Here is an 18159-nt window from a genome sequence, read left to right on the forward strand (position 1 = left end):
AAGATACAGAAATAGGTATCTGCCTAGTTACACATCAGTCCTCAATAAAACCTGTGTGATGGCTGGGTGTTACTGACCACTTTTGTCTTGGGCATTGAACTCAATGATCACGTATCCATTTATCCATTTTCATTCTTTTTTTCTTTAAGATTGATTTAATTTATTTGAGAGAGAGAGAGTGGGAGGAGAGGCAGAGGGAGAGGATCTCAAGCAAACTCCGAGCTGAGTGCAGTTGAAATCAAGAGTCAGATGCTTAAACAACTGAGCCACCCAAGCACCCCTGTTTATCCATTTTCAGTGCAGAACACGGGATTGTCTCTTCCTGAGTATTGGCCTGAGTCACTGCTATAAACTCTGCTGGCTGAGGTAGGACATCAGGTAAGGATCTCTTTGCTGAAGGCTTCTGAAGAATATCTCCAGGGCCTGGGGCCCTTTCTTCTCCACCATCCTCAGCAGGGTCTCAATCTTCCTCTGCTGTGTCGGCAACTGCTGCACCAGCTCCTTCTCCTCCTCGGTGAAGACCTCACTGTCCTGAAGATCATCTAGTACTCCGTTCAGGTCCCCCAGCCTGGCCTGCAGGTGCCGGCGGTGCTCCTTCATAAAGGCCTCAGCTGGACACAAGAAAGAGTTGCAGACTCAGAAAAGGACAGATCACTTAAGGCATTCAGGACCTATGCCCAGCTTAATATCATCTATCTATTTCTCTTTCTTTCTTTCTTTATTAGGCTCCAGGGCCAATATAGATCTCAACATGGGGCTTGATCTGAGTCAAGAGCTGATCTGAGATCAAGAGTCAGACGCTTAACTGACTGAGCCACCTGGGCACTCCTTAAAGACATATTCTGTGTGGAGATGTTGCTCATTGTGTTTTGCGTGTTGCCCAGATCTTACACACACACAGCCTATGCAGTCCTGTCCCAAAGGACCCAAGATATGCAGTCTGTTCTCAGGGTCTATGAATTTAGGGAAATTCAATGATCCCTCTTCTTCAATCCCATCCCCTCCTTTCTAAGCTTTGAGCACCACCTCTTCATTACTTTCTGGCTTTCACTGAAACCCTAAAGACAGCTCTATCCTGTTCTACATTCATCTACTCATCCTTCTAACAATCTTGAAGTTCATACATTGGTACGCATGATACCAGAAGTTCAAGTACAGTAGACTCGCTCCCTACCCTCAAGAGTCTTCCGATAAACTGGGTAGAAAGGGATTTAGCTGGCTAAGTACGACACAGAAGGACCAGAAGCACTGGAGAGAAGGTATTTCATGCTGACTCAGGGTACTGTTTGGTGCCTGCATATAATACCTGTGTGACCTTGGCAGATTGGCTTTTGGATTTTTTTTTTTTTGACAGAGGGACAGAATGAGCATGAGCTGGGGGAGAAAGCAGAGGGAGAGAGAGAGAGAGAGATTTAAGCAGGATCCATCACCAGTGCAGAGCCTGATGTGGGGCTCACAACCCTGAGATCATGACCTGAGCCAAAATCAAGAGCTGGATGCTTGGGGGGAGGAGCAAGATGGTGGAGCAGTAGGAGACTAAATATCATCAGGTCCCAGGAGTTCAGCTAGATACTTACCAAAACACCTACAAACTCAAAAGGAGATCAAAGAGGAGAGAAGCAGCAATTCTAGGAACAGACAATCGACCACTTTCTGGAAGGTAGGACATGCAGAGAGGTGAATCCGAGGCTGTGAGAAGAGACCGGGGGTGGGGTTGGGGGGGCTGATTCCCTGCAAGCAGTAGAGCAGCGGAGCATGAAATTGGAACTTTGAGAAGTCTGCTCCACTGAGGGTCATCGCCCCAGAGGCTAAGTGGGGGGTGGAGCCCTCGAAGGGACAGTGTGGTCTAGGACCCACAGAGTCACAGAAAAACCAGGGTTATCTGAGTGTGACAGAGTCCCCAGTATCAGAGCAGGGATGTCACAACAGAGATGGAGCCGAGGAGGGACTTTCAGCTTGGGGTTACCTTAAACCATGATCCACGGCACAATCGGACCACTGCTCTTCAAGCAGGGACCTCACAAGTGGCAGATCTGGGGAGACCCTTCCTTCTTCCTCTGGGAGGAGTGGCATGGGGCACAGCAGGAATCTGCTGGGTTTGGAGACTCCAAACGGGGCCAGGCGCCCGAGATAGAAATGCTTGGTCACAAAACGGGTGAGCTCAGAGTGCAGCCGGAGGCCAGGGAGATGGGAGTGATTGACTGCTTTTCTCCCAGGGTGCATTGAGTGGGGCCCGAGCTCTCGGCTCCTCTGGCAGGAGACTGGGAGGCTGCCATTTTCATTCCCGTCCTCCAAAGCAGTATAGAAAGCATTCAGGGAACAAAAGCTCCAAGCACGAACCTTAGCAGATTGCTTAGCATGGCCACTGCCAAGGGCAGTGCAATGCCACCTCTGGCAAAGACATTTGAGAATCACGGCAACAGGCCCCTCCCCCAGAAGATCAGCAAGAACAACCAGCCAAAACCACGTTCACCAATCACTGAGAACTGAGAAATGACACACGGAGATCACTGAGCTAGGGGAAAGCAACACATAGAATTCACTACTTTTTTTCCCATAATTCTTTAGTCTTTCAAGGTTAAATTTTTTAAATTATATTTTTTTCTTATTCTATTTTTTACATTTTTCCTCTTTCTTATTTTAACGTTTTTTAACTATTTTATCTTATCAATACCTTTTTAAAAATCTTTTTAAATTTGCATTGTTATAGTCATGTTCTATCCCTTCATTGTATTTAACCTTATTTTTAGTATACATATAGGTTTTTCTTTCTTTAAAATTTTGGGATACAGTTTCTTCTAATAGATCAAAATATAACCTACATTTAGCACATGGCTTTTTTTTTATAGCAGCAAAGTCCACAATAGCCAAATTATGGAAAGAACCCAGATGTCCATCAACAGATGAATGGATAAAGAAGATGGGGTTCATATATACAATGGAATACTATGCAGCCATCAAAAAAGCCCCAAATCTTGCCATTTGCAATGATGTGGATAGAACTAGAGGGTATTGTGTTAAGCGAAATAAGTCAGTCAGAGAAAGACAATTATCATATGATCTCTCTGATGTGAGGAATTTGAGAGGCAAGGTGGGGGGTTATGGGGGCCAGAGAGTGGAAAAAATGAAACAAGATGGGACTGGGAGGAAGACAAACCATAAGAGACTCTTAATCTCAGGAAATAAACTGAGGGTTGCTGGGGGATGGGGGAGGGATAGAGTGGCTGGGTTATGGCTATTGGGGAGGGTATGTGCTATGGTGAATGTTGCGAATTGTGTTAAGACTGATGATTCACAGACCTGTACCTGTACCTAAAAGCAAATAACATACTACATGTTAATTAAAAAAAAAAAAAGAGTTGGATGCTTAACCCACTGAGTCACCTAGGTGCCCAAAAACATGATTGCTTTCTATGTACAACTCATGCCTCTAGAACTTTTGTTCTAAACACAGTAGCTCAGATCATCAATGCCATATACCGCCATAACCAAATAGCGTAATTTAATGATGTAATTTCTGTGAAGTCTTGGTGTTTCTATTGAAAAGTCATTGGAGGGGCGTCTGGATGGCTCGGTCATTGGGTGTCTGCCTTCAGTTCAGGTCATGATCCCAGCCTCCTGGGATCAGGCCTGGCACTGGGCTCCCTGCTCAGCAGGAAGCCTGCTTCACCCTCTCCCACTCCCTCTGCTTGTGTTCCTTCTCTCTCTGTCTCTCTCTCTCTCTGTGTCAAATAAATAAAATCTTTAAAAAAAAAAAGTCAAGTCATTGGAAGTGTTCATTCAGTGACTCCTCAATTTGAATGAATAAAGTTCCTCTCACAGAAAGATGCTCAACTTAACCTATTCTTGCTGCCTTGACTGTTTTCACCCCACCCATTTCTTTAGCAGTTTCTATTAAATCTTCTTCAATGGACATAAACTTCACTTTTGTCCTCTCTCCAGGGTGTACGCTGAAACTTTTCAACTCCCTCAAGTTTACATCTGAGCTACCCATCTTATCCTCTCATAATTCCCTCTAATTTTCCTTTGGAACGTGTATCACAACTGTATTTCGATAAGCACTGGGAAATCAGCTTCACTGTTTTCACCTGCTGGAATAGAAACCCCATGAGTGTGGGGTGTGTGTCTGTCTCAGACTACGTTCCATACAGGACTGCTACCACTGCCATGTTCACTTTGATGCTCCTCCATGCTTTTCTGCGGAAGCCAGCCAAAGTGCATTGACAGGACTAGACAGAAGTGATGAGTATAATGCACACCTATACGTACCCTGAATATCTGCCGCGCAACAGGCATTCAACAAGCTGCATTTGTCACCATGATCATTTTTATCACCATAATTCCATAGGAGAAAAATGCAACCATGGCTCAGAAAGGAGGGGATGACATGGGGAGTTAGGAGAAGGGAGTTGGGGGAAATTGGAAGGGGAGGTGAACAATGAGATACTATGGACTCTGAAAAACAATCTGAAGGGTTTGAAGAGGTGGGATGTGGGAGGTTGGGGGAACCAGGTGGTGGGTATTAGAGAGGGCACGGACTGCATGGAGCACTAGGTGTGGTACAAAAACAATGAATACTGTTATGCTGAAAATAAATTTTTAAAAAATGATTAATAAAAAAGGTTTACAAAAAAATAAATAAAATTAAATACATACTCCTTTTATTAAAAAAAAAAGAAAGGAGGGGATAACTAGACTTTCAAGCAAAGTCTTCACAGAAGAGTTAGTATCAGAGGAGGATTTCGAGGAGTAGGATTCTGGTATTAAATACAAGATGCCACCAGGCCAAACAGCAAAGAGAGGGAGAGAGATGTCAGGCTTCACAGTGCATGCTGGCCAGAATGAAGATCTGACTCAAGATGTGGGCTGGCAGCAACTTCTGAAGGGTGTTCTAGAGAGAGCAAATGAGGGTGGGTTTCATCCTTCTGACACCAGGTGGCAGATAGCTCTCGCTCAAGAGCTTGTAGAAGAGGAAGGGTCTCCTTGGTGCTACACACTCACCACCTACATAAATCCTTTCAGTTTCCTTTGTGAAATCATGTTTAACTGTATCTGTGGTTGGGTTTTAACCCAACTGCAACTCCAGGTGTGAGGTCTGATTTTCTGTAGCTCATCTGCCTGTCTGGGACCCTGACCATAACACCAACTGGCCAGGAAGTGGGTTTGTGCCATTTCAAGCCAGTGTGACACCTGAGGAGTAAGAGGGATCAGGGGATGTTCCCTTTCTCCTCCTGGATGATCTATTTTGAGATAGGAGGTCTGTCACTTTTACTGTGTGGAGACTGACAATCAAAGCCAACAAAACAGAAGGCAGAATGCAGTCCTCTGAATCTTGACTTTTGTTTTTTTATTTTTTTTATTTTCAAAAGGCTTTATTAGAGCATTTGACTGCAAAAGGCTTTATTTCTTTATTTATTTTTAGTAATCTCTACTCCAAGGTGGGGCTTGAACTCACAACTACGCAAGATTGACTCATATGTTCTTCTGACTGAGCCAGCCAGGCGCCCCTTGGCTCCTTACTTTGAATAATTTCTTTCTCTATTACCTATCAACTCCAGTAACCTTAACCAATTCCCAGCTAATCCCTGTTCTCAATTTTCACAACAGCCTGCTAACCCGGCTCCCACTTCCTGTCCATTCCCCACCCACAGCCATCCACATTGTTCAGAACAGTGAGTGCATTGCTACCCACCTTTCTTAAGTCCCCCTTTGCCTTCAGCCTAAGGACCAAAAGAGTTCAGCCATCACCCTTCTGCTTTCAACTTCTGTTTCTTGCCTGCCTCTGGTCTCATGTGTCCTCCGTCCCTCTAAAGTTTCATCTCCAGCCAATTGAACTACTTTCATTGAAACTTCCTCAGATGCAAGATATTTTCCCCAATAAGACGTGGTTGCAGGCTCAGAGTCTGCTTATTAAACCCTCCCATGAATTCGCTCAAGTGGCTCAGACTCCTTCTTTGTGTCCGACAGCACTCAGTCTCTGTAACTGAAGAGAAGGTAGCATCCCTCACTGAGCCACCTCACACCCCTCAAAAAATCCTGATGTTTGGTGTGGACACTGCACTCACCTGAGAGGGGAGAAGGCGGTGATGCAGCACAAAACTGGAGCTCCACTGGGAAAGAAGGAAAAGTTGGAAAATGAACCATTTACCTTATTTAGATTTCTTTTTTTTTTTTTTTTTAGGTGTTGTTGTTGTTTCTTGTAATCTCTACACCCAACATGGTGCTCAGACTCCCAACTCTGAGATCAAGAGGCACAGGCTTTTCTGACTGAGCCAGCCAGGTGCCCCTCTGGTCTTTGATGCTATGCACTAAAATAATTTGATTCCATTTCCTGGGTTAAGGATCCCATTGGAACATTGATATACCTAATGGAACCCAATTAAGTAGAAGGTCACTCACTGCCCACCCAGGAATTAAATCAGAGGAAGTAACAGTTTCTCCAATATTCTATTTCTATTTCTAAGCCAATATGTGAGGAAATGTGAGCTATGATAACATTATCATACTATTCTACATAAATCATCCTCCAGGCAAATGTATTTTAGACACGAAATACCATCATGAGTACATTTTGACAATAAGTGATGATATTCTTTAAACCCTAAAATACTGGGATTGTGATAGTGCAAAATTTATATGTTGAACACACATATGAGTTGGTGGGAGATTTGCCGATTGGAGCCACCATCTGGGAAAGGCACTAGAGTCTGTTTACCATGAAGCCTTCCAAATGGTCTTACATGTTCTTTCTAAAAGCTCTGCTGTTCTTTAAAGTTCTGATCAGTTCTGTGTACTTCCTTCAGCATCTAATTACTCTCTATGTATGAAAGCAACTATAAAATTGCCCAGAACATAGAATTAAATTGACTTTCTGTTCCTTCTGATTCTTATAATTAGCATTTCCTGTTCACTGTCTCCTACGTATGAGAGGGTCCAATTCTTCATAGCAACAGCCATCCCTATCCCAGGCAAACTTGACCAGTGTCTACACTTTTGTTTCAACTCAACACTGACTCTAAGCTGGCAGTAGATTTATTTTCTTCTCTGCAATGGGACCATAAAAAGAACTTCTCCTCTGACACACTTTACTATAACACAGAAAAGAGGTGCATAATTTTTTTCATCCCCCCAAATTTAAACCTCATATTTTTACCTACCTGGCTTCACCAAAGTGCGCCAGACCAAAGTCTTGTGTCTTTTGTCCATAACTTCAAGTATGATTGGTTCCTCCATCTTCCCAGCAAAGACTTTAGAGAACACCTGGATTTCCCCAGGACTCCTGTAGGATAATTTCAGCTCCTAGAAGAAGCACAGCACTTGAATTAAACTATCATGGCATTAAGGGCGGGAGTAGAAAGGGCTATTTGCCTGCAGTGAACTGGTCACTGAAATATTAGCCATTTCCTATACAGTATTGTGGCCGGTTGAGGGGAGAACAAAAGGAGAATGGTCAACAATCTTTTAAATTTACAATTTTAGGAATTAGTATTATTCCATGGAAAGAAAGGTAGCCGAGCTCCTATCAGGATATGGCTTGGAGAATAATCACCTGAGCTACTAACCCTCCTCTGGTCTTCCTTTAAAAAAAAAAAAAAAGGACAAAATATTTTGAAACCCGAGTGAAATTTGAGTTAGATTCAAATTCTACTGACCTCGGGCATTATTTCCAGGTGAGCTGAACCGGACACAATATAACGGGAACCAAAATTCAGGGGGTCCACAGGGGGTGAGGTCTGCAGACGCACACCGTGAAACTTAGTTTCTTCTTCATCTATTGCCTGAGGAAGAAGCCACAGAAGCAAATCAGGGAGCAAAGCTAAAAGTAAACATATGCCTCTGGACATGAGGGATTTTATTTTTTTAAGATTTTATTTTTAAGTAATCTCTGTACACAATGTGGGGAGCAAACTCCCAACTCTGAGATCCAGAGCTGCATGTTCCTCCAGCTGCCCCAGCTTGGTGCACGAGAGACGTGTATTAATAAAATTTTCCTGCTGGTTATTCAGAGCTAGGGATTTCTTTCATTTTTGTTTGTTTGTTTGTTTCTTTCTTTCCTTGGCGGGGCAGAATGGGCAGAGGAAGATGGAGAGAGTGTCTTCAGCAGGCTCCAAACTCAGCACAGAGCCCAACTCTGGGCTCCATCTCAAGACCCCGAGATCATGACCTGAGCCAAAATCAAAGGTCACACACTTAACCAACTGAGCTACCAATCGCTCCCCCCACAAAGGATTTCTTTTTATTACAAATCTCTGTAGAGTTTGGTTTTTCTTTGTATAATGTGGCAGGGATAGACTCAGTGTTCCTCAAATCTGGGGACAAAGAGGCTTTCTCCTTGTGCCTCGGCAGAGGACCATTGCTGTCCGCAGCTGCATCTTTGAGGGACGAGGGTAGAGACGATTTCCCTCCATCTCGAGGCTCCTGCTCCACGAGGTGACAGCCGCCTGCCCACCAGCAAGCAATACAGCAGTGATGCCACCCCAGAGAGACCCAGAAGCAGAACAGAAGGGACCTCAGAGCTCTCTGAGGATCCACCCATGATAAAGAATAGAACTCAAACAACAAAATAATAATAACATTCGACAAGTCTCAGCTACAGCTCAATACACACTTTCTGGAATTAACAAGCAAGAACTGTTGTCAAAAACAATTACAGAAGATGCTCTCATCAGTCCAATTAGTAAATACTTTTGGTGGGTAGCGATCAGGTCAAGGCAGGAAGGGGAAAGGGAAAGAAGCTGGTGATGTCCATTTCTCCATCTGGGTGCCGCACACATGGTGTGTTCACTGCAAAAATTAGGAAGCGATCCATTTATCTGCATATTTGATTCATGTTAAAAGAAATCCATAGATCCATTTAAAAGAAGGGTGTCCAATGCTGAGACATGAGTTTCATGTGAGCATAAACGATGCTCAGTTGGTTAAGCGTCTACCTTCAGCTCAGGTCATGATCCCAGGGTCCTGGATGGAGTCCTCCATCCACCTCCTTGCTCAGCAAGGAGCCAGCTTCTCCCTCTGCCTGACACTCCCCCTTCTTGTGCTCTCTCTGTCTCTGTCAGTCTATATTTCTCTCTCACTTTCTCTCTCCTGCAAATAAAATCTTAAAAAAGAAAGAAAGAAAGAAAGAAAGAAAGAAAGAAAGAAAGAAAGAAAGAAGAAAGAAAATAAAAGAAACAGAAGCACAAGGTCCAAGGTTGTAAGCGGATGGGTAATTCTCACTTCTCCAAATCTGCCAACCTTACCTTCGTTAGCAAGGAGTCACTGGGGATAAGGTACAGGTGAAATTTAGTATCTTCAGGGTAGAAGTGATAATAGAGCAGTGTCGTGGAAGTGATGGGGACTGAAACACGAGCCCCACTAGCCAATCTCAGCAGGATTCCCATCAGAGAGAAGCTGGGGTTTTCCAGCACAGCATAGAAAGGCTCTACTCGGGCTGGTGGCTCTAGGACCATCCCTTCATCCTTAAAATGGGCAACGTAGAACCAAGACATATCGACTTCATTTGCTGTAGGACAATGACAAAGGTCATCAGACAAGTTCCCCACCAGCCCCACAGCCCCCTCTCCCCTCCTTACCTGACAGGGAGATGATGTGAGGGAGGTGGATTTCAGCAATGACCCCCTCGGGCTCCACGGAGATATCAAACAGTGGGCCTGCCACCATCCACTGTTCCTCATGCTGTAACTTCAGGTCCAGGTTCTGACTCCAAGAATCGAACGCTATCCTCACGGTCCCCGCTGCTGTTACCAAGAATCCAAGGCGTGTCGCTGGCCACAGATAGAAGCCAGCCATGGGGAAGTGGACGCTGAAAGGAGACAGAGTGATTGTCATGCTGGGAGAAGACCAGGACTTTGATTTTTGTTTTTTAGACTTTATTTATGTATTTCAGAGAGAGTGAGTGAGAGAGCAGGAGCTGGGGGAGCAGCAGAGGGAGAGGGAGAAGCTGAGCAGGGAGCCTGAACTAGGGCTCGACCCAGGACCTCGGGATCATGACCTTAGCCAAAGACGGACCATAATCGACCAAGCCACCCAGGCTCCCTGGGTCTTTAATTAAAGAACAAAAGTGCAGAGGGATGTGGTGTTTGTGGTGGAACAAAGTTCAAGACCCTTCTGTGACTTTCACCACATTAGAAACTCTGGCAAATTAATGATGCTTTGAGGGCCCCACTTTCTCTGTATTCTACATGTGTTGAAATTAAAAACACCAACTCAGTGCATAGGATCAGAGAATCCTGACAATATTTCCAATGTTGAAGGGGTGAATCGCATACCTTATCATGTAGGTGTGTATATATAAGTATCACACAACACATACTTCCTTTATGGGAGAGTTGTATTGAAACAAACAACATCTTCAATTCTTACCTGTATCTGTTTGCACTCTCATCAATCAACTCAATATCCACATTTCCTTCAGGTCCCAGAAACTGATAACTATGACAAGCTGGTCCAACCCCAAAAACGAGTTTAGGAGCCTCGAGGGGCACTAGTGTCTTCTCTTCCAAGCAAGTGTCTTCTGAAAAATACACATTGTACGTGTCAGATTGGATTTGTTGGAAAAGGCCTAAAGGCGTTCTGGATTTCGAATTGCACATGTGCTGTTGGGAATCCAGATATCAGAGAGAAGAGTATGTAGGGAGATCAAGGGGCTTTGGTCTTGGAATCCAGACAAAGAAAGGCCCAAGAATGTCTTGGTCACTACTGAAACTGAACCCCCAAATTTAAGAAGGAAGTGAGGCTGGATGGCTTTGTTGGGGGGCAGTATTCACCTAGGGCAGGAACCATGGCAACTAAATTTCTACATGGTCCCAAGCAGCAGCTAACACCTGATGCTGGTGGGGGAATGCAAGTCCATAAAAGGAGCAAGCATGAAAGCTTAAGAAGGAAAGTCACATCTCTTCACCCTAGTGTTCACCACCATCCAACCCAAGGCACCGCAGACCATCCCCTGGTTCCCCCAGCGTTTCCACCACCCAACTGGGAGAGCCTTCCCAGCAGCACTTAGAGACCCTCTAGGCATGGGCTCCCGGATACCAATCTCTCCGCTCAGACTCTGGGTGAGGATGATTTGCATAGAACAAATATCTGTACCCTGGATGATAGAAGTCTCTGAAATACTGTGCTCGGAGAAAATCGGTTTATCAAGAATTACATATGATGGAATCTCATTTGGCAGAGAGTAGGGATTTTGGATAGGAAAAAGGAAAAGTCTCAGATGGTTACCTAACCACTCTGAGCCTTTTTTTTTTCCCATGTCAGATAGACTAATGCTACCCGCACCTTATAGAACTGCTCTGAATCTTGGTACTAGCTGTGTGGCACCTCCAGAAAATAGCACATGGTGTCAGCTGTTCATGTGAACACAGATGAGCTTCCCCCAACCTCGTGGCTGGTAAGCATAGGAGCTGAGCTGAGCACCAGGACACAGCCAACACCAGTGCCCTGCTTTCTGGAATCTCAGGTGGCTTTCAAACTACTTCACACCAAGTGGGACACTTTCCAATCATGAGCACTTAGAAGTGGAGTGTGTAATGACAGGATCTAGGACAGTCAAGTCGGGTAAATTTTTCCAACCCAGTGAGCATCGGGCTGGTATGGTGCTGAATTTGAAGAAGGAGCATGTAAGAAAGTCCTAATGCTGAAATGAGGTCATAAGAAAGAACTCTTAATCCAATAGGACTGGTGTCCTAGTGTCCTTATATGAAGGAGAAGAGACACTAGATTGATATCTCTCTCTCTCTCTCTCTACACAGAGGAAAGGCCATGTAAGGACCCAGAGAGAAGGTGACCATCTACAAGCCAGAACAAGAGCCTTCATCAGAGACCAAATCTCCCAGCACCTTGATCTGAGACTTCTGGCCTCCAGAATGATGAGAAAATTAACTTCTTTTGTTTAAGTCCCTTCATCTGGGGTACCTTGTTATGGCAGCCCTAGGATACTCATACAGTAGGAATGTCTCCCAGCCCAAACCCTGTCAGAGTACAAATGTCACAAAGGATCAAGACCCTTAAGCACACATTGCTTATATTTTGAAATCTTAGCATGGATTAGGGTAAAAGAAAACAAGCCCCTTTTAATTAACCCAAACACAATCCAATGCTGTCACACCTCATCTGGAAGATTTCTCTCCTCTAAGTTTGCTTTATTTGTCTTGACATAGAGTCTAGATGATGCACTCATAGAGTTCCCTTGGATAACAAAAAGGGAATATGTAAAATGCCCCTAATAGAGTGTTTAGAATATGGAATCTATTCCAGACATTCTATCCATGATGACAAGTACTTCGTATTCCCATTTAAGTTGTAGGAAGGATGGTGTTAGAGCTAAGAAAAAAAAAAATTGCTTTTGATTGTTACCACCCCAAAGGCTTCAAACTGTCTTCTCCCCATTAAAACACAGGACATTTCCATCAGCCCACTACACACCCCTGGCTTCATCTCTATATTAGACAATTACCTGATTCTTGTGTCTGTGAAGATTCCTGGTCTTCTGATTTGCTACTGCCTGGGACCCTTGTGTTTCAAAAATAAAGAAAATGTTAGAAATCAGTTCAGAAGGGATGACTGACTGGCTCAGTCATTGGAACATGTGGCTCTTGATCTTGGGGTCATGAGTTTGAGCCCCATTTTGGGGGTGGAAATTACTTAAAAATAAAATCTCAAAAAAGTAATCAGTTCACCAAAGTAAATAAATAAAGTAAATAAGTAAAGGGAATGTTATTACAAGCTAGAGGCCACTAGCCAGGAAGGGCCATTTAAACTTTCAATTACCTCCTTTGCAATGAGGTTGCCACCAGAGCACGGGTGTCATAAAAACCACAACTCCACCTAAACCAAAATGGGAAAGGAAAGTATTCACATCAACATCGTCATCATTGGACACGTAGATTCAGGTAAGTCTATCGCTACTGGTCATCTGATCTGTAAATGTGATGGAATCGACAAAAGAACTATCGAAAAATTTGAGAAGGAGGCTGCTGAGATGGGAAAGGGCTCCTTCAAGTATGTCTGGTTCTGAAAACTGAAAGCTGAACGTGAACATGGTATCACCATTGATATCTCCCTGTGGAAATTCAAGACCAGCAAGTATTATGTGACCACCGTTGATGCTCCAGGACACAGAGACTTTATCAAAAACGTGATTACAGGCACATCTCAGGCTGACTGTGCTGTCTTGACTGTTGCTGGTGGTGTTGGTGAATTTGAAGCAGGTATTTCCAGGAATGGGCAGACCCGTAAGCATGGCTTAAACATCCTTAAACATAACACCTTCTGGCTTAAACACTGGGTGTAAAACAACTAATTGTTGGTGTTAACAAAATGGATTCCATTGAGCTACTCTACAGCCAGAAAAGATACGAGGAAATCATTAAGGAAGTCAGCAGCTACATTAAGAAAATTGGCTACAACCAGTAGCATTTGCACCAGTTTCTGGTTGGAATGGCGACAACATGCTGGAGCCAAGTGCTGACGTGCCTTGGTTCAAGGGATGGAAAGTCACCCATAAAGACGGGAATGCCAGTGGAAGCACGCTGCCTGAAGCTCTGGATTGCATTCTGCCACCAACTCGTCAAACTGATGAGCCCTTGCGTCTGCCCCTCCAGGACGTCTATAAAGTTGGTGGTATTGGTACTGTGCCTGTGGGCCAAGTGGTGACTGGTGTTCTTAAACCTGGCATGGTGGCCACCTTTGCTCCAGTCAATGTTACAACTAAAGTCAAGTCTGTTGAAATGTATCATGAAGCTTTGAGTGAGGCTCAAAGCCTCCTTCTGGGGACAATGTGGGCTTCAATGTCAAGAATGTATCTGTCAAAGATGTTCATCGTGGCGATGTGGCTGGTGACAGCAAAAATGACCCACCCATGGAAGCAGCTGGCTTCATGGCTCAGGTGATTATCCTGAACCATCCAGGCCCATCCGTGCTGGATATGCACCTGTGCTGGATTGTCACACAGCTCACACTGCTTGCAAGTTTGCTGAGTTGAAGGAGAAGATAGATAGATAGATGATAGATAAATAGATATTCTAGATAGATAGATGGATCTAGATCATCATTCTGGAAAAAGGCTGGAAGATGGTCCCAAGTTCTTGAAATCTGGTGACACTGCCATTGTTGATATGGTTCTTGGTAAACCTATGCAGGTTGAGAGCTTCCCTGACTATTGTCCTCTGGGTTGTTTTGCTGTTCATGCATGAGACCAATGGTTGTTGTGAGTGTCATCAAAGCAGTGGACAAGAAGGCAGCTGGAGCGAGCAAGGTCACCAAGTCTGCCCAGAAAGCTCAGAAAGCTAAATGAAGGGGTGCCTGGGTGACCCAGGTGTTAAGCATCTGCCTTCGGCTCAGGTCATGATCCCAGAGTCCTGGGATCCAGCCCCACATCAAGCTCCCTACTCTGCAGGAAGCCTGCTTCTCCCTCTCTGACTCCCCTTGCTTGTGTTCCCACTCTTGATGTGTCTCTCTTTGTCAAATAAACAAATAAAAATCTTTTTTAAAAAAGAAAGGTAGGGGCACCTGGGTGGCTCAGTGGGTTAAAGCCTCTGCCTTCAGCTCAGGTCATCCCAGGGTCCTGGAATCGAGTCCTGCATCGGGCTCTCTGCTCAGCAGGGAGCCTGTTTCCCTCTCTCTCTGCCTGCCTCTCTGCCTACTTGTGATCTCTGTCTGTCAAATAAATAAATAAAACATTAAAAATAAATAAATAAATAAAAGAAAGCTAAATGAATATTATCTCCAATACCTGCCTCCCCTGTCTTAATCAGTGGTGGAAGAAATGTCTCAGAACTGTTTGTGTCAGTTGGCCATTTAAGTTTAATAGTAAAAGACTGGTTAATGATAACAATGCATTGTAAAATCTTCAGAAGGAAAGGAGAATGTTTTGTGGACCATTTGTTTTTTTGTCTGTGTGGCAGTTGTAAGTTACTAGTGTTTTTTTTTAAGATTTTATTCATTTACTTGACAGATAGAGATCACAAGTGGGCAGAGGCAGGCAGAGAGAAAGGGGAAAGCAGGAACCCCACTGAGCAGGGAGCCCAATGCAGGGCTCGATCCCAGGACCCTGAGATCATAACCTGAGCCAAAGGTGGCAGCGTAACCCACTGAGCCACCCAGGCACCCTAAATATGTATTTTTTTTAAACCCTCTTTCCTTTTGGCCATACCAAGACAGAACTTCAGGAGGGATGTGCAGTGTTGGCTCTCCTGTTAATGGTTCTTCAGATTCTGAGGAAGGACAAGCCTGGGAGCTGTTGTTTGACGTCTTAAAAGTACTGCTTAGAGATTCTTCACAATATCCACTGGAAAACAGAAGGGAAGTTGTGTTAGGAATACAGCGTGGCCGCAGTCTGGTGACAGGACAGTCTCTGTAGCATGACTTCATGTTCATTAAAAGCCCTAGACCCCATGCTTTGTCTTTAGGGAAACCTTCTCTCAAGCCCCCATGACTCCACCTCACCCTCATTATAATGGATTCAGTTGTGTCTCTGTGTCCCACTCCACATTGCTCTCTCCATCTCGGGGAAGCAGAACTCAGTCAATTCTCAACACCTAGAACCTGCTGTAAGGTATTGTTTCCTAATAGGTTATTGACCTAGAAGACCTTGTTGAGAATTTTTGGGAGAAGAGAAGATTCCTAGCTTATATTCTGCCCTCATCCTTCATCGGTTCCCAAGAAAATGGGACCCTACTGTGATTGAAATTCCAGGGCATCAGTGACATTGTGTATGTGCTATAAGGACACACGTAGTACTAATGCTCTTCTCTGCCTCCCGACTTCATGTGGTGAGGGACACATGAGGATGGTACAAGGGAAGGAAATGATGGATATCAGACTTGTTTTCTTCTTCCACTGGGGATCCTCATCCAGATATGCAACTGGAAAACCCTAACTAAGCTAGGTGCTTTCTTCTTCATGCTTGAGAGCTGGTCTCTGGTCTCCCTTGGCTGGCTTGGATCAAGATTGGGGTTAGGAGCCAGAGATTTTCCTTTGGGCCAGCACCTGCACTGTGTAACATGGTAGCTACTAGCCCCATGAACCTATTTAAATTTGCTTTTTAAGTAATTAAATTTGGAAATCAGCTCCTCACTTGAACTAGCCCTATTGCAAGTGCCCAAACATGATAAATGACCAGTTTCCATATTAAAATAAACCCAGACATGAAATATATCTCTCATGGCAAGAATTTTATTGATAACTCTGACCTTGATCACCTATTACAGTCCAGCTGACTAGACACAAGCATTGAATATATCCCATCAGCTCAACCAAACAAAGTGGGTCTTTGAGAAAGGGTGGGTAGACAAAGCAAGACTGAGGAATTCTTATGTTCATCAGCAGCATTTTCCAGCCTGACAAATATTACATTGATCAAAATCTGTATCGGAGTGAATAGTACTGAGTCAAGTCAATTTCCTGATCCTGACAATGACTATTTATGTAAAAGGTATTACCAATAGGGGAAGCTGGGTTGAGTGTACATTTTTGTCACTTCTGTATTTTTTTTCTACTTCCCATGAGTCTTAAACTATCTCAAAATAAAAAGTTATAATGATGAAAAAGAAAAAAGAACTATGCTCGTTTTATGCAAATAATCTAAACATCTTTGCTTTTCATGAATCTCTATGAGACAGAGGGACAAGAGACAGAGGAACAAGATACAAAGTCTTCCATTTTTCCCTACTAATTATATGTCCCTTACCTGTCAGAGCATGGAGGGCGCAGGCTATGAAAAGGGAGCAGGGCTGTCCATCCCGGACTTGACTTGTAGTTGAGCTCTCGGGCCGGTTCCTCTGTGCTTCCAAAGCAGCAGCACCCGCACAGCCTGGGAAGACACAAGGGAGTTGTAATTTGGTTGTGTGCAAGGAACTTGGTGGTGGGAAGGTCTCTTCGCTGTGATGGAGAGGAAGTAGCACAAACTGGATGTTCCATCTTCAGAGAGGCATTCCCTGATGTCCGCCCCGGGATCCACTTACTTCGCAGTGTTAACTCTTCCTCTGTCCCCGTGCAGCAGACAGTGATGTCATCTCGGGGGGCATGCCTCAGTGGACTCTCAGCTCTTCAAGTCCATCACATCTATATGTAATACCTGCGAAGACTGGCTACAGACCCGTACATAACTTGTATAACGATACCACGTACTAGTAACTTAGGGGGTGTGAGAAGTCCCTGACTCTCATGCCATCCTTCACTGGTCCTAAACAGGAGGGAACTTTTACAAAGTTGCATGACACTGGATGAACTATACTTCCCCTGAAGCAATAGCTCTTTATTTAGTGTGAGTTGGTCATGACTACAGAGACCAAAGAGACAAGAATCCACAGTCTGGCAAAGCCATTTCCTAGAACTTACACTCGGGTCAAAATCGTGGCTTCACTTTCTGGGTTAAGTATTAGTTTTCCAACTTTTAAATAAGGATATAACACAAATCCTTGTGGTGATTAATCATAGAAGGGTAATATTACTTAGTACCCAAACTGGAAAACATTGTGTTCCCGAAGAAAGTAACTCACTCCAGTGATCCTCCTTATTCCCTGGCCTGTGGGGATTCTACACACGCCATAGTAGCTGAATCTTTGGTCCAATTCATTTATTGCAAGTTCTAAGACAATGCAAAGACGTGCATGAATTGGTCACAGATGAGACATGAGCCTCTGAAAGCATGTTGATGGGGAGGAGCAGAAGCACTCATGAATGGAGCTTAGTGGGCTTGCCTAGTGCCTTGGGGTGGTCAAAAGCATGGCCATGGCATGAGGGAAAGAGCTGGAGGAACATCCATAGACTTGCTTGTGCTCAGGTATGAAGTGTGGTCAGAGTCAAGGTAATATTACCCCACAACGGAGAGAAGAAGTCTAAGTAATACATCTAGGTGCCCAAGAAGGTGTTTCCCTTCTGGAATGATGAGATTGTGTGAGTAAGTAAAACTGTAAGCAGAGCCTTTATTTAAAGGAAAAATAATAATAGTAATAAAGGCCACAGAACTCGGAATTTTCTGCAGCAATAATGAGATACAGAGGAATCAAAGCCATCAAGAGACTTTAAAGGGTAGATACGTACCTTCTCCATGTCAGACAGCATCTCCGGGATCTGTCAGAGGACATCTCCTGGATCTCTTCTTAAATGTATCTTTTCCCGTTTATCAGCTGGTCTGTTTATCTTCCTGCTACATTAACC

The 18159-nt window shown here is 44.2% G+C and overlaps 1 protein-coding gene across 1 annotated transcript; it reads right to left on the minus strand.

The window, feature by feature from the left end:
- Positions 1-207: 207 nt before the first annotated feature.
- Positions 208-18159, minus strand: LOC116855886 (caspase recruitment domain-containing protein 8-like). Its single transcript, XM_032838941.1, has 12 exons — positions 18043-18159; positions 16688-16810; positions 15152-15286; positions 12769-12825; positions 12455-12510; positions 10363-10513; positions 9573-9802; positions 9240-9502; positions 7653-7778; positions 7158-7299; positions 6066-6110; positions 208-611 (listed from the first exon to the last, which is right to left on the minus strand). The coding sequence occupies exons 1-12, from the start codon at positions 18084-18086 to the stop codon at positions 346-348; spliced, it is 1638 nt and encodes a 545-aa protein (XP_032694832.1). The 5' UTR covers positions 18087-18159; the 3' UTR covers positions 208-345.

Source organism: Lontra canadensis, unplaced genomic scaffold (genome assembly GCF_010015895.1).
Source record: "Lontra canadensis isolate GAN:19392208 unplaced genomic scaffold, GSC_riverotter_1.0 scaffold107, whole genome shotgun sequence".
Lineage (NCBI taxonomy): Eukaryota > Metazoa > Chordata > Mammalia > Carnivora > Mustelidae > Lontra > Lontra canadensis.